We start from the raw sequence: 17,546 nt of genomic DNA on the forward strand, positions 1-17,546 counted from the left end.
TGGGTCAAACAAACACAACTTTCACCTAGGCAACTGCAGTTGGTGTGCCTTGTGAAACCAAAAGTTAACGTTGACTAACATAACTTAACTGACATACGTACGTACAGAACTTCACTCACATTACTAATGCAATTAACTACCGGCCAGTGAAGAGGAGTGCGGAGTCAACAGTCAATGGTGGTATCAAACTCAACAGTTAATATTAGATTGATTTTCAAAAATTGAGAATCACCTCAACCACGAGAGGTCCAAGCTCATTGCTGTTTGAATGCAGAAATAATAGAATAAGAAAGAGAAGAAGAGTCCTTAGGAAATTCACTACAGGCCACTCTGCACAAAGTCGGCCCCACACTGCGGAACAAAGAAAGCAATGGGCTATTCAGAACCAGCCAGGGACACTATGCTCCATATTTTATTTTATGAAATTACACCTCTCCCTTTCCCCTCCCCTTCCCTGAAATGAGTGATAACGACACAGATTGCTAATCTTTCTTACATACAGAAGCTAAGCTGTACACTGCTGAACAGCACAAATGACTGCAACTTTTCCTAAACTTGCAGCATGTTTTAGACAGGAGAGAGGGCCACAATCTCCAGGGACCCAAAATTCACTAGGCAAACAATACGAATGCAGAGTTTTACAGAGAAGACAGCAGCAGAAGTAGCAGAGGGTTGAGAATCACCCTCTCTCTCGCTCTCCTTCTGCAACCCATATTCTCTCTCTCTCTCTCTCTCTCTCTCTCTCTCTCTCTCTCTCTCTCTCTCCATACTGGGTCAGTCGAGCTCCTGCACTGCAGCATAGTCGAGTGATGTGTTAAAGGCTTTTTCATGATTTCAGGACTAAGGAAACTGTACCAATTGGAGTGGTTCTCTTTTCTGTTTTGGGATTTTCTTTCTTTCACTTCTCAGTTGTTTAATGTAATAAATGTATTTAAAAAATGGCAGACCTGTGAGGATAATCCCAGTCGATACACTTGGTGCAGTATACAGTATAGCACCACTAGTAAATGTAGTGCATGTATGTAACAGACAAAAACTGCACTCTTCTTTCAAATAAGTACAGCTATGGCCAGACCCTGTCTTTGCACTAAACTACACAGCACCACAAAGAAAACCAGAAGTAAGTTGAGCCATCAGCATAATCACACAAAACTCAAGTAAGCTCCTAGACACATACACACACACACACACGCACACACACAGTCAAGAGAGCCTTCTCCACATTTCCCACCACGCACACAAACAAACACGAGACGCATGCACAAAAAGTGGAACGTGCCTTTCTGTATGCAGCACCTGCAGTATACTGCAACTTCAGCACCATGGCCAGAAACAGATTGGCTTTTTCAGCAAACTGGAGATAATTCCCTGTTTCCCAAACAGACAAAAGCCTTTCACACCACACACACACACACACACCCACACACACACACACACACACACACACACACAATTCAAAATCTAAGTGGTCACAACCCTCTCTCAGTCCCTTCATAAAATGCTCTCTCTGCTTTGGACTCTCTGTTTGGTTAATTGGACAATTACAGCTTCTTTCAGCCACAAAAGAGCAAAAAAGAATCACTACTTTCTCTAAGTGGCACATCCTTCACAATCCTCTACTGACAACTCCATGTTCTCTCACCCTTCCCTAAGCCGCTTGTCTGTGCTCTCCCTCCCATCAATGGCGCTCTAAAACTGATCCCTTCATCCCATTTTTTAAATTCCTCTCATTATTCATTCCGTGCTGCCATTTTAAATCATGCCTGGGCTAATTAAGACTCCTGAATGCCCATCAAAAAACACACACCAATAGAGCAGAGAAAACACAAGAGAACAGAAACACATAGCAAGTAGCCACTAAAATGACAGATAGGCCTATATAATATATCTATCCATTTAACATTCCCTCTCTCACATTGCTCAAACAGAAACACACACATGCATGTGTACATGCGGACACACATAGGCGCACTGACAACTGACAGCGCCTTTCTTCCACTATGCAGTGCAGGCACATACCAGCCAAACAACAACCAGTGGCCCAAAAATATCCTGAGCAAAAATGCCAGAGGAGAGACGAGAGGAGGAAAATATAAGACCACACCACAAAGGAAACCACATCTCTGGGGGCCACCTAAAAAATGTTCCCTAATCCACACAGTCACATCCAGGTTATCGCCTCAACTTAACGCGAACAATATCCACTTATATTTACTGACAGCAAGTGGCTAGAGCAAATTTTGAGCTAGTACGAGAGCCTGGAGAAGCTTTTCTAATAGGCTTATGGTATCGCATATCTCTTAAACGAGCTAATTTGAAACCACTACGTCACGGTTAAGGTTTAAATCAGCCAATTGAAATAGAATTATGTGTCATTACGTGTGTTAATAAGAACGTGTTGCTGTTTTATATCCTGCATTATGTTCTAATAAGATGTTTAAATGAACGCCTGAAAGAAAGAGAAAAGCCTTGCAGAACATTTGCAGCACAGTGGCTTACTGTCAGTGTGTTATGTAGTTTTCATCACTTGATCAGTGTAACTGTGCCAGTATGCAATCCAACCACCACCATCAATCCAGCACAAAATACATCTTAATAAAGTAAGCAGAGCTTGAAGCTAAGGTGTAGGATATGCATCACACAGCTAATTAAGGTATGGGGGTTTAATTCAAATAATGCAAGTATCAAAGGGTCAAAAGTGTGTGAGAGAAACAAGCTAGGCATTTGATTCCACAGAAGTTAGAATATAGTCTGAAGGATTAAAAATGGATTGAAAAATAAAAGCTTCATTACTCCAAAGACGGGCAACATCTACTTAGAACTTCTCTTTCAACATGTGTTCGGAGTTGATTAAAATTCTTAAAACCCAGACCTATGCATAAGTGAAGCTGTAACATCAACCAAAGCCCACAAAATAGATCACAATGCAAACTCAGCAGAGAGAGAAATTTAGAGAGGGAGAAAGAGAGAGATGTAGGGACAGAGAAGGCAAGGACAGAAAGAAAGGCACACTCTGCATTTACCGTGCTGAAGTCTTGCCAACGTACAAACCTCAAGAGAGATGTTGCAAGAAAGGTTAACTCCACTGCGAAATTCAAATAGCACTGACATAATGGAGAAAACATTCAAACAAGCAGTGCATGTTTACATTTCGCACACAAAAAAGAAACATTTAGTCAGACTTCACTCCCATTGGTTGCCGATACAGTATCTAATATTCCACTAAAGTATAAAATCACTTGGAGATATTAGTGCAGGATAACAAGAGGATTTATTAGAATAAAACCACTCAGCATGGTATAATGGGACAAAGCCCAGCACTCATTTGTGAAATATTATGATGGGTGGGTGACGGGTGGAGGATAAAAGGTTACCAAGATATAGGACTATAGCAAAATCATCAATGATCCCAAAACTTTTTTTATTTATTTATTTTGGGGTCTGGGTGAGGGTTGTGGTTAACAGAGTAATGCATTATATTTTTAATCAAACTGAGTGCACACTGAAAATGCTGACCATATAGTCTAACCTCTTGGTCAGGGAAAGGCTTTGTGTGTGTGTGTGTGTGTGTGTGTGTGTGTGTGTGTGTGTGTGTGTGTGTGTGTGTGTGTGTGTGTGTGTGTGCATTTCTGTGAGTGTGTAAGTGATAAAGTAAAAAAAAGGAGCAGACAAATGAGGTGGGGCAGCAGAATATGGGGGTACAGCATTGTGAAACTTTCTGAAAACAAAGAGCCTTGTAGTAATGCTACCATGCTTACAAAGGCAGATGAAGGTGACCTCCACTCATTAGAGCAACAATAATTGTCAACAAAAAGAAACAATGAATACAACACAGGTCAGATGTTCCATATTACTCAAGCTTGTAGATTGGATCATTGATGATCAGTACTGGAGATGACTAGACTAGACTAGCTAAGGGCCTTCCCATTTAACAGGGAAGTATGTGGTTTGCTACATATCTTCCATTTAGTGTAAATTTACACTTGTGAGAAACACCCAATTGCAACTGAGGATCACCACTCCTAGTAAACCTATTGAAATCAAAGCAAATTGCATATCATGCCCATTTTTAAACAAAACAGAAAAGCACCCTCCTTTTCCATAGATAGTCACATAGGTATAGACATCAAGATTGCATCATATTTCTCCCAAATTAAAAGTTCACCTTAGGAAAGAGTAAAAGAAATAGCGCTATGATGATGTGTACTGTAACACTATGTATAATCCATAGCTGCTTCCACCTTGATTTTTGTCTGCTTGTAGTATTTGGTCCCAAAAGTGAATCAGTTTCGGATAGGGCAAAACAGATTTTAAAAAATGGCACAGCAAAAAAGATAAGCAATTAATGTTTGCCACAGATGACACCATTGGGGATTAATTTAACACTTGGGATTTCAATTTAAAAGATTAAAATAGCAACATATAAAAGTGTTGATAAAGCTCTTTCAAGATTGTTTTCTTTTTGTTGATTCAGATAGAGTGACCGGCTTTATTCTTCAATTTTTAAGAAAACTGGTTGAACTAAAGCAAGAAAAAATTAAATTAAAAAGCATGAAACAGATAGACTGTACTGAAAAGAATAAAATTATCTTATTCCACTAAGGTTTTATATATAGTTTTTTTCTTTAGGTTTTATTATCTATATCTATAGATATAGACATAGATATAGATATTTAGATATAGATATTTTGAAAATAATTCATACCGAAAATGAAACTTGATGATCTCTTAGGATAAGCATTTTGTGCATTACATTATACTGGAACTGCATCCACTATGCTAAATGCCCAACGAATCTGAACGCCATTTTATCGCCCTCCAGTGGACTGAAGCCACACTGCCTTTGCAGGGAGTCAGAGAAATCAGATGCGCAAATTCAAAGAGCGACTTCCAATCACGTTTTCTTTCGCTCTCTCAATTACTGTATATTAGCTGACATCAGCAATACCCGTTCAGATGATTAAAATTGCAGCGTGCCTCACTGATTTGGTACATCCTGTCTTATCATCCACTTCAAAACCAGCAGCATTCACATTTTCTATATCTTTTACCTTCAGATTACATCCAACTAGGACCAGTAATGTAGTGGCAAATAAAAATTGTGCCCTATGATATCCAGCAGGTTAAGATCACAGGACAAGGTACCAATAGACAGAAAAAATTATATTTTATAGACAAAAAACCCACAACCCTTTCCTGATAACTTAAATTAATTTGGCACTAATCCAAAAATAATAAGGATCTGAACTGAGTTTAAATGTTATTGTCCTCCACTACATTCCTGTCTAGCACTCTATTGGTTCAACAGCTATACTTCTATCTCCAGCAGCATTATCTCATGATGGTTGGCTACAGCTTCAACATGCCATTTTAAAAAGACACCAAATACACAGCCTGTCAATAGCGCTCAACACACAGGTTCCCGTGGCATCAACCCTTTCATCATTTGATTGAAGAGTTTGTTTTTATTAAGAAGGCTATACCAGACGCATAATCACTATACATTGATTTAACATTACCTTTACAATTAAATTCTTCACTGAAATTACAGAATAAATATATGCACATTTTTCTTCAAATCTTTGTGAGAGAGAAAACATTAAAAGTGCTTCCTACAAAGCCGTTAGTGGGTGACAATGGGGAATCCAGAAGCAATGGAGGGGGTGTGGGTGGGGGTCAACAAAGTGCGGAAGTCCAGAAAACCCTTGAGCGTTGTCTTATAATAATATTCACAAATGTTTTACCATCCGTATGTCGGTGCGTCCTTTTTACGAGAAGCACCCTGATATAGACAGAAGTCCTCATTAATAGTAATAACCATATTAATAAGATATAAAAATTAAATAGAACACTGAACTGTAAATGCGTTGCAGTATCTCTGTTCATAATGTGATGTGATAGTTCTGAGTAAATCCCCTCGCTTCCTGCACTGAAGCGAGTGCATGCAGCAAACTGCAGTTCATTTTAATATATGTATTTTTTCTCTCTTTCAATCGTTTCCTACAAACTTTATGTGCACGGCCTCCGGGTGTTTGTACATCCTAGTCAGGGGTAAAAGAGACAGAAAGAAAACCCCCAAGTCAGGGAGACGTCCAGCTCCCGTGCGTCTCTCACATCATGGTAACTCCATAAAAATGGGTTTTAGTGACAGATGTAGTTTAGGATGTTTTGTATGTTTTATTCCCCGGTGCCCCTCTCATTCCTCTTTTGCTCTCTCTTGGGCATATAGAGATATTTATATATTATAAAAATAACGGCTGTTGACATTGCTGGCTACTCTGAAAAAAAGGCACTTCATTGAAATATCTGAGAATGGCCTCTCCTCCAAAGTGATTTGGGGGCAGGGTGAGGGTTGGGGGGGTGGGGACTTTGTTGTAATATAATATTTTATTTTATATCATGCTGCTTTTTCAAGTTTATTTTTTCGTATTGGTTTTGGGTGATTTTGTTTTGAGGGTGGCAAAGTGAATGTGTTGATTTTGTGTTTCATTTTTTTCTCCATGGGCTAGTGATGTTAAAACCGGTAAGATTTTTCCAAGACTTCGAGGTAATCCGGCTTGGTTTGAAGTTTGGCCCTTAACTCGAGGTAATCGCTTTGAGACGGGTCGGGGTAGCAGCCTTTCCCCGCCGTGAAAAGCAATGTCTCCTTCAGCCGAGCATCCTGCTGCAAATCCGGGTACTGCATGCCTGGTGGGTGCGCATGCGCCACATGCATGTCCTTTAGTTTGGGTACTGTCCCATACAAACAGTCTACAAAACCCACTGTTGGAGTGGGCCTCTGACTGTCAATTACTGTCGGGCAGAGCCCTCCATTCTCATGAAATCCTGCCATGTCAGCCGTGGTGTGGTTGACTGTGACGATGGTGTTGAGTTGAGAGTTGGAGACGGCCAGTGTCCACTCTCTCTCTTTCTCTAACAAGGTTCTGTAGTTACTGTTGCTACTGCTGCCATTGTCTTTCTTCTCCAAAAACTGTGCTCTATCTTCCTCTGCTATCTCCCCCTCTCTAGGCTTATAGATGGGGTTGTTACACATCTGAGTCACAGGGTGAGGGATGTAATCATAAACGTGACCATGGGCATGTGTGTGACTATTGTGAGTGTGTGTGTGCATACTGGGTGTCGGTTTCTCTGGTGTGCCAGTGTTACCGGCACTACTCTGCCTTGGTGGGTCCTCAAAAATCCTGCATTGCATTTGAATCCCCGTCAGATCTACCTCAGAACGTTTCCGGAAGGGCAGCTTCTTCCTCCGACGAAGAACAAAGGCGAAAAGCCCAGCAGCCACAAACACAGCAGAGATGAAGAGGATGAGAAGGCTGAGGATGAGGACAGACAGTGGGACAGCCCCTCTCCCACCCGCTTCCCCCATGTCAGAGCTTCCCGTGGTGAGGTCATCCCCACCAGGCAGGGCCGGTGAGGGGCCTGAAGAATATTTTAGCTCAGGACAGATGACCTCAACCTCCAGCGAACGCAGGTCCTTCCCAAAAGCAAACTCAGGTGTCTTGCACATGACATCTCCAACCACAATGACAGAGGAGAGCTTTTCAAGCCACTGTTTGAGGGGGATGATATCACAGGAGCAGTCCCAGGGGTTCTGATGGAGATCAATCTGGACAATGGAGGTCAGATGCTCCAGAACACCACGCACAGGCAGGGAAAGGAAGTAGTTGTTGCGGAGGTTGAGGCGTGCAAGGTTTGTGCCAGCAAAGGCGTCAGAGGGGAGCGAGCGCAACAGGTTGTCATTGAGGAAAACCAGCTGGAGGTTTGGCATCAGGGAGAACGAGTTAGGTTGTATCTCACGTATGACATTATACTCAAAGTAAAGATAACTCAACATCTGAAGTCCCCGGAACATCCCAGGGGAGAGCCTCTCAATGTCATTCCCATTCAGATATAAACTCTTCAAGTTTGGCAGGTTGATAAAGGCGCCCTCCTGGACGTACGATATCCGATTATTCCCTAAATGCAGTAAATCCAAACTTGAGAAGTTCCAGAAATCAGAACGGTAGATTTTCTGTATTAGGTTCCCACTGAGATACAATTTCTTGGCATTGAGGGGCCGAGGCAGGAGCTCAGAGATGTTGTGAAAGCCTTTCTCTTTACAGTTCACTGTTAGCCCCAGGTCATTGATGTGAAGGTTGCATGTACACCCAGCTGGACAAATGATTGGAATGGGAGGCCTTGTTTGGTAGCCAGCAATGGGGGGCTGGTTCATGCCCGGGTAGATGCTACGAGGGGTTGGGGGGTTCTTTGTGGGCCGAGGTCGTTTGGTAGGCTTGACAACTCTTTCCTTGTATTCCACAGAAGAGGCTGTGTTGTGAAAGGAGGAGAGCATGGAGGAAGGTTTAGTAGGCCATGTGTTCTCATTGCTGAATGGGACCCGGGGAATTCCCAGCTTGGCCTCAATCTCTGCATCGGAGAGCAGCGGACAGAGCTCACTACGCTTGATTTCCCGTAAGTCTTTCCCATGTAAGTGGAATGGGTACTCACATGTGATCTCACCAACCAGAGCTGTATAAGGGATTCTCTCCAGCCATGTTTTGAGCTGGACAATCTCACACACACAGTTCCAGGGGTTCTCCTCCAACTGGATTTCCATTAAGCTCCTTCCAACATACTCCAGCGTACCCTTATACGGCAATGTCTTAAGTCTGTTTCCTCTCAGGTCCAGATGTGTTAGTGACACAGACCGGAAAAGGTAATTTGGGAGCACAGGGATCAGATTGTCATTTAGTATGAGCACTCTCAATTTGTGAAGGTGCCTGAATGCACCACTTTCAATCCGTTTGATAACATTGTAGTCCGCCTGGAGATACTCTAAACTCTCCAACCCCAGAAAAGTATCGTTCCGGAAAACTTCTAGTTTGTTTTCATGTAGGAACAACCGTTTAAGTATTCCTAAACCATTGAATGCTCCAGCGTGGATGTCTTGCAAGGCGTTATTACCCAGATTAATGGATATGGCATTGTTGAGATGGAGGAAGCTGTTAAAGTAAAGCTTCCTCATAGAGTTCCTCTGCAGGTTGAGCTTGAAGGGACGACTCCATATCTGGGAGATCTGGCTGACATTTGTAAATCCTTTACTGTCACAGTGGACGTGGAAGATGCCCTCTTTGACCTCGCAGTAGCAGGGCTCGAAGCAGGGCTCGTCGATCTCCTCGGAGTCCTCTAGTAGTGGGATCGGGGTGGTCCATCCTAAGGCTATGGTGCTCAGCAAGGTAACCCACAGCATCCTCGCTGACACCAAGGGGATGAAGTCTCGGCTCCAGGGACAGAGCCACTTCACAGCACTGCAACACAGAACAGAGGGAGAGAGAATGGGGGTAGGGAATACACACACAAGTACACACACACCCTCACAAAGTGAAGGTGAGAGACAGACAGGAAGAGGTAGGAGAGAGAGAGAGGAAGGGTGCATTAGTTTCAGTAGAATGGAAGACACCTTTGAAATGAATACCAATGAGTAATAGAATGATACTGAAGACTACTTTAGATGTGACAATATTGCTGGGTATTTCAAACAAAATATAAGCCCAGCACTCCTAGATGGGTAATATGAAACGCAGCAACTGCAAACAAATCTCTAGATTCAGACAGTTAACGTCATTATTTTGGGGAGATTGCCATTTATTATACAGACAATGTGCTGGTAAGGTCGCAATAAATCACCTCAGAGATGCTTATCACCGTAAATAAACGAAGGCAACAGCAGTTGGGTGAGGTTAGTGTTGAGAAGACACCATCCCCCGGCTGTATTTATTACATAACAGGGACCTCGATCCCTCTTTTGGTAAACGAGAGTCCAGAAAAGCGCTGAGGAAAATTAGAGTAGGTCTAACGCAGAAAGAGGACAGGAACGGAAAAGGTGTCAGCTTGTTGGCCATTAGTGGAAAGAGATGAGGGACTTGCTGAACATACATCTCGTTAAAATTAATCTCAATATATTTAGGCCTATATATTCTCGTCTATGGCACGTGGAAATCTGATTTGAGGTATGAAAAGGTAAATAAATATGTGAACAATGCCACTAAGCCTACAGAAAATGCAAGTTCTGAATTTACCAGTGACAATAAGGGGAAAAATAGTCCAATAGGTCCAATGATTCCGACGTGCAGAAAACGAGCCTAAGCTATTTGTCCTCTGTGTTTTCCTGGGTTAAATGCCCCACGGATAAACCAAATGGATAAGGAAAACTGTCGAATTATTCATTGCAATTGAACTTGTCATTTGCCAAAAATACAATCAATACAACTTCTTCTGCCTTTCCCAATTGGTGATTCAATTTGAGGATTAGAGGAGCAACGGTACAAGTGAAAAGCGCACTGGAGCTCCTGCTCCAAGAAACCCCGTTATGAGGCTGTAATTCAGGAGATCCGCCCGGCCTAGAAAAAGATATAATATATAAGGAGGGCGACTAAAAAAGCTAATGATAATAATAATAATAATAATAATAATAATAAAGGTTTCTAAAATGTTGCTTTCATTTCAAACAGATGGACTGGTCGAAGATTTCGCTCATTCTCGCCATTGTGTTAAGTAAGAAAGAGTCCCACACAAACACACACGCACAAAGTCTCTGAATATCTTTTCCGTAGGCTGTGACTTCTCACGCACACACACGCGCACGCACGCACGCTTTCCCTTCAATCAAGGGTGCTGAAAATCCGGAGGAAATGCGCTGGGACCGTCTGCCGGAGCAGAGCCTCTGTCCAGGGTGCTCTTAACCAAAAGCCCAGTGAGAGGACGGGAGGAAAAAGAGATATGTTGTAATCCCCGAAAAAACGTGACTGTAAAACAGGGAAAAAATAAAAGCTCCTCGAACATTTCCTCACTGCTCAATGTTTTATTTTCCCTCTCCAGGCGTAATCCTCCAGGATTTATTGATTCCGCTTCGATGATCAAAAAAAGCGCATATGCGACGTAAAAAAAGTAATAAAGGTGTTTAAAGCAATAAGAAACAATGCGTGCCGTATTACGTTCCCTATGGGTGTATCGGCTCTGGTGTTATACGTACTTAGTTTAGTGGGATTCCAACTTCACATATCCTCCTGCGTTGTGTTCTGCTGTTGCCCGGTGCGTCCCGCTCACCGTCCGATGCCGGGCTGTGAGGAAGAGAGAAAGAGATGGGGGGGGGGGGGGGATCGAGCCGTTAGAGGAACAGGAGGAGCAGAGAGGGAGAGATGGAAAGAGAGAGCAGGGCATTGAGGAGGGAGAGAGGAAGAGATGCGCATGTGAATGAGCCACGAATTCAAAACCAAGCTGGCGAGATTCTCCACAGCCACAGTACTTACACGAATTAAAAGTGCTGCTCATCGTGAGTGGCAATTTACGTACGACGTATTTAAAGATTCCAATCTTGAATTTATATCAAACTAAGTTATTGATAAACGATGCAGTCTTACCAAACCTGGCACGAAATTCCGCTCTCATTTACTGAAATTTCCCCGAAAATAACCTCAATGTCAATACAGTGGAAAGCGCAGAGCGCTTATTGAAATACATGCCAAGCATAATGCAGTAGCCTTTCGTCGTGACATTGGCAGGAAAGCGGCGAATTAAGAACAGACGACTATTGATCAGTCGTTATCCTCGATTTATGGAGAGCGCCTGTTGTCCCTTTTTGAAGTCCATTGCTATGCAGACACCAATAAGCATATGAACACACACACACACATACACACACATCTGCATGAGATTTCCCTTATGATACACTCCAGCACAGACAAACATAGCTCAAGCACTCACCTTAGTTTCGTACTGCAATTGGAAAGCATCGGGGGAAAAAAGACCACTAGTATAAATCTTGTTAGATCTCTTGCTCGTTCTCTCTCTCTCTTTCTTTCTTTCTCTCCTTCCCTCACCCTTTCTCACTCAGTGGCTGAGGCAAAAGAGAGGCGAAATGAAGACGTGATAGGAATGCAATCTCTCCCACTCTGGCTCTCCGGTGACTCTGACTCTCTCCCCTTCTTTCTCGTCTTTTTTTTCTCTAAACAGTTTGCTTAAAATGCAAGTCCTCGACTTGTGCCCAGTCCGCTTCCTCTTCCTCCCCTCTCCTCCTCCTCCTTCTCCTCCGCCGCCGTCGCCGCCCCCCCCGGGCGAGCGCTCAACAACAGTGTAGCCGGGTGAGAGTGTTCTCCTATTGGTTTCAGGACCGTGTCTCTGTCCGGTGCAGCAATAGCAGGGGTCTGTATATCATACCGATGGTTGGGTCAGCTGCTGCTTTTTAGCCTGTCTTTCTTTCTTTCTTTCTTTCTCTTTCTTTCTTTCTTTCTTTCTTTCTTTCCTCGGGTCCGTTTCCCTGTCGTGCGTCAGAGGAGTGAGGGACTGAGCTTGTGAGGTGGAGGGAGGGGGGGGCAAAGGGGTGAGAGACGCAGTAGAGAGAGATCTGGCGGTGAGAGAAAGAGGAGGGGAGGAAAAGAGTGACGGGGACGGTTGCGCTATAGTTCTGGATGCTGTCGAGAGGAGGAGAGGAAGCGAAGTGGAGAGAAGAGAGACTGAAGAGCGCTCTGGCTTTCGCAGCGGGGACGCGCGTCAAAGAAAAAAAATGAATAAATGAGAGTCAGGGAGCGCGCCGTGCAGGGTGGGTGAGACTTCCAGACCTGTGGACGACAGATCAGGACGCAAGACGACTCTCTTTCTGCACGAGCTTCATTTTTTTAAATCGAGATTTATCTAATAATAATCACAATGATACTCAATTATTTTACTGATGGTAATTTTCCTCAGCTGCAGTTGAGTAAAATGTGGAGTTGGCAGCACTCACCCTGCCGATACCTCTTCCCTCTGCTGTGGAGACGGAGCGGGTGGCCGCGGCAATCTACTGCAAGCGGGGGAGAGGCAGGGAAGCACGGGCTTCATCTTTCCTCGCCGATTGCGTGCTTTCCCCCGCCTCGCCTCAAGCGGGCAACACAAGCCCGTGTTGTGAGCAACAACCCAAGCCAGAGCTCGCAACCATGGCTGAGACACCATCACGATTTCCAGTTCTTGCTGCTCTGCAAGGAGGGGGCTGATTGCAGTAGAAAGTTGAAATCTCCCCACAGGATCTGAAATGCATTTACACAGTTATGACACTGTACAGTAATCAGCCATATTAGGCTGCTGTAACCACTGTCTTGATTAATATTTGCACTCTACTGTAACTTCACAGAGAGGATCCCTGATTTGTGTAAACAATCTGCCGCTAATAAACTATACTAGGATTGTTTCACATTTCTAAGGAGATCATTCAACAGCAGTAAAGAGTGAACAAAGTTGATGACATTAAGCTAGACATGATATATGAGAGAAGGAGATATTATTGGTGGAGAAAACTGTAGTCTTTGCTATGTGCTCTGGTGCAACATTTTTTCTATAGGGGGAAGCTGATCAAGGCCTCCAGTGGTCCTCTCACCCCACATACAGAATCCTCTGACCTTTAGGATTATTTCTAAAATGATCCTGTTGTAGGATTAGATGAGTAAACCGTTATCCCATTTGAACCCCCTGTTGAGATTTACCACTTTACATTTTGCAGTGGATTAAAGTAGGCTAAATGATTGATCTCTCTAGAGATGATTCTCATCAATAATCTGCACTGTTGTCATCCTAAAGGTTAGGATACCCTATCGTATTTATTTCCCAACTGCTAGTTCATTGCAGAATCAGTTACAATGCACATGTACCGGATCATGCCCTACATTAAAATAGCTACACACACACACACACACGCACACACATACACACACACACACACACACATACACACACACACACACACACAGACCGTTACTAACACAAACCAGAATGAATGAAAACATTTGTAAACAAATACTTGGGGACACCACTATTAGAAGTGTGTGTTGGTTTGTTACAGTGCAATTTTCTTTCTTAGTCAGTTCATTTGAATCAGTCCCCACCTTATACAAAAAAAAGCAAATCCACACCAATCCACACAAGCACACTGAACACACATCAACACAAGCAGTGGATGGGAGGTTTGAGAAGAGTGTTTGGGAGCAGCTGGTGGTCTGTAAAACTGCCATTCTTCTTTATGAAAAGCCATCATTCACTCCTTCAGCCTGTCAGCTAATGTCAGAGAGACTGACATAAGGCCACCACAAAGCCTTCATTCAGCTCACAGGACATGGATTGTCCAGAGTTTGTCACAATGAAGCTGTAGCAATCTTAACATCACAGATTGGGGCTAATGGGATCACCAGTTAGAATTTCCACCTTGAGTGACAGAACAAAAACTGGCCATTGATCGTTTTTGGTTTGACAAGAATCATGCCAAAACAAGATCGCCTTTGCTCTAAAAAGAAAATCTTGGATTTGAGGGACCATAAATGTGTTGGTGTAACATAAAAAGATCCAGTCATGAGGAGTTTATTTGCATGGTTGATAAAGTTGATGTTTTATGGGGCTTTGCGTCACCAACATTATTTGATTCAGTTCCATGGAAACAATAAATAAAAAATAAATGACTCTCATCACCAGAAAAATTACAAAAAAACCAGCAGCATTGGTCATTGGTCCTATCAACAATCAATTATTTTCTTTTAGCCATGACTACAATCTTTTCATAACCATTACCACGTATATTTGTGTACAGTGATGGCAGATCAGACAAAGGTTAAATGACTTGTTTTTGTAACTGGCATGCTGGCCATTTTGGAAAGCACTTAAAAACAATATGTGGGTGGTTTTGGAAGGCACTTACTGCACAAATGATCTGTTTTGTCATTAAGTTTAAGGAACATGTAAGGAAATGAAGCCTTTGACCACGATAAGCAAAATTATTCAGAGTACTAAAACTGTGCCAAACCTGTGAAAAGGCCACAAAGGACGGAGGAATCACTGCCAGGCATACAACGGGTGCAAAGACTGAAAGATGTTCAAAGCCCAGTCAAAATGTTTGACTGATACATGTGGACATATTAATGGGCATTGCAGTCAACTCAGTCATCACTGACCTTTTAAAGTCATTACTGCATGATGAAGGGGCATCAGTGACAACTCAGTCATCATGGACAGCAAGTCACACTGACACCAATGGGGAAGGAAATGGCTGCCAGTACTGCTCAACCACAGCCACACTCTGAAATGAATAGAGACAGGAGATGTACCTGTACAGTACAGCAGATCATTCATTCACTCAAGTTTACAGTACATGGAGTTTTGGAAAAACTGGTTTGGATGCAGGTTAGGGTAAATATTTAGATACTTCATATTTAGATACTTAGATTGTACTTGTTTCACCAGTATGGTAACATAGGCCTACTACACATCCCAGTTAAGAGGTTAATGTGCAGAAGTACTGATAGCCTCTATTACAACAGAAAAGGCTAAGAGAGGGGAATATCACTTTAATTTTAAAGGCACAATTAGTACTGCAATAAGCATAGAGATTATAGGTATATTTACATATTATTTAAGAGTTTAACTTAATGGAAAATAGCCTTTTTCTCTAAACTTTGGCCTTCTAGCCAATGAAAAGGGGGGGGAAAAGTTTGGTCTCCATTAAAAACTTTCCCCCCTTTTTTTAGCTGCCTGTCACCTTTTGAAACTTTCCATTACCCCGTCTCTGCTTGTCATCAGAGGTTTCAGTGACATACCTCATGCCACCTGCCTAAGTCTTTTGTGGACCACAAGGGATGGTGGGAGGCACAGTCAAGTAATTCCTTCTCTATCAGCCTGTCTATCTATCTGTCTCTCTTCCTGTCAGTCTGCCAGGACTGCTTGGAGTCAATACGTCTGAATGCTGGTCTGCCATTTCTTGCTGTCCACTTACAGGCCGCCTGCCAACCGGACCAACTCCCTGCCAGTCTCTCTACCTGATAGCTTGCCTATTTGGCCGACTGGCTGCCTGCTTTCATGTCTGTCTGTCTCTGTGCCATCGTGCCTACCTGCCTGTGTGCTTGTCAAGGCGACTGCCTGTCAACCAGAGTTTCTTTATGAGGTCATAAGGATGTGCCTTGGTCTTATAATCAACACAGACAAACAAAGAGTGATTCAATCATACAGAGGGATATTTTTGGGAAGCGAAAAAAAAAGCGACGTGGATAATTGTTTTTACTGTATGCTCAAATGCACATTAGATTTTGTGAATGGAGAATGTCTCATACCTTTTACTCTAATTAGCATATTCAATAGTCATTCACTGAAGGAAAAAAAAAATATGTAATTAGTTCAACATCTCATCTCATGTGGTAGATTTTTCCACTCACTTACGAGCAATGAACACGAAATGACTGTCATGTTTTTTTAATTTATAACACAAGTTCAGTCTGTTCTTTGAGAAATGCCGCATGCTTTGTTGATATTTGATATCAAGAGATTTTACGGGAAGCCCAGAGAATGTTTGTAGAACGCACCGGACAGAAATACCACAAATATCAAAAACAATTAATGTCTTAAAAACAACAAGACAAAAACATTATTTAATGATGCATATGGCTTTCATCAAACAGAAACACTGCCAAGAAAATGGACTGTCTGTCTAATTGTTCATTTTTTTATACTATCTTTAGTGGATTGTGCATTCCAGTTTAATTAAAAGGGAATGCATATGGGCTGCTGACTGACAGCCACAAGAAGCTATAGATAAGGGTGTAAAGGGCATTGTATGAAAATAAGAAATGTGTAGCTGCATTCACTTTAAAAGTTTTCTTTGTAGTTCAGGGCCTCGCCTTGAAATTCCAATGTGTTCCCGACTGAGGATCTGGTCTGGCCTAAGCTTTAAGAAGCTGTGGCTTGGGAAATCTTTGACTTGGAAAACAGAACTGAAAAGATTCTTTGAGAAGATCAATTTATGTTTGTATTCAATTTGAACAATGCTCTCATTTTTATTCTCACATTATTTTTCCATTGAAGCCTAGAGAATATTCATAGTGGAAATTAAGCTAAACCCCATGTGCTTTACAAAAGTACAATTAGTTTCTCTTATACAGGCGGATTCTCACCGGATTAGTTACTGCAAATATTCTGGGCCACAGAATAAGTTAAATGTCACACTGGGGTTTGCTTTGGTGATTTTTTCTTAAGTTTATGAACTATGTGTGTGTGTTGGCTGCTGAGCTGCACTTTAATGTGGTCACGTCTGTCTGATTGGCCCAACTGTTCAGGACAAAAGAGCATCCAAATATAAAACACACACACACACACACACACACACACAGTATCTGACATTGAGACAGACAAAGTCAGTGTAGTAGTCCTTGTCTCACGAGAACATTGCATTGTAAGGCCTCATAGTGTCTCTGTTCTGACCTCATAGAGCTTCTCATCATAAAACCCAGGAACAGAATTGTCACTGTTACAAAAACAAGAGACCAGGAGAAGGGTACCTATGGAAATGCAGTATTCTTCCTTAGCTGCTTGCATAATTAGAGAATTAAATATAGTGATTTAATGGAGCACTCTTTGTCCTGTCTGTCGCCGTCACTGCATTCCATCTGTCTCTGTCTCTGCATATTCTTTGTCTTTAGATACAGTGAATGTATAAACCTTTATATATGTATATATGCCTATATATATATATATATATATATATATATATATATATATATGTA

At 42.3% G+C, this 17,546-nt stretch overlaps 1 protein-coding gene across 2 annotated transcripts in view; it reads right to left on the bottom strand.

Annotated features, from left to right (window-relative positions):
• Positions 1–6,395: 6,395 nt before the first annotated feature.
• slitrk3a (SLIT and NTRK-like family, member 3a) overlaps positions 6,396–17,546 on the bottom strand; it is a 42,746-nt gene continuing 31,595 nt past the window's right edge. The window contains exons 2-5 of one of the 2 annotated variants that reach the window (XM_046074920.1): positions 14,949–15,073; positions 12,761–13,040; positions 11,012–11,099; positions 6,396–9,287 (exon numbers count right to left, since the gene is read on the bottom strand). In XM_046074920.1, the coding sequence (XP_045930876.1) occupies positions 6,515–9,229 (2,715 nt within the window). In that variant the 5' untranslated portion in view covers positions 9,230–9,287; positions 11,012–11,099; positions 12,761–13,040; positions 14,949–15,073 and the 3' untranslated portion in view covers positions 6,396–6,514. The remainder of the gene's footprint in view (positions 9,288–11,011; positions 11,100–12,760; positions 13,041–14,948; positions 15,074–17,546) is intronic. The other variant, XM_046074919.1, reaches the window with a different exon arrangement.

Source organism: Micropterus dolomieu, linkage group LG17, assembly GCF_021292245.1.
Source record: "Micropterus dolomieu isolate WLL.071019.BEF.003 ecotype Adirondacks linkage group LG17, ASM2129224v1, whole genome shotgun sequence".
In the NCBI taxonomy this organism is placed as follows: Eukaryota; Metazoa; Chordata; class Actinopteri; order Centrarchiformes; family Centrarchidae; genus Micropterus; species Micropterus dolomieu.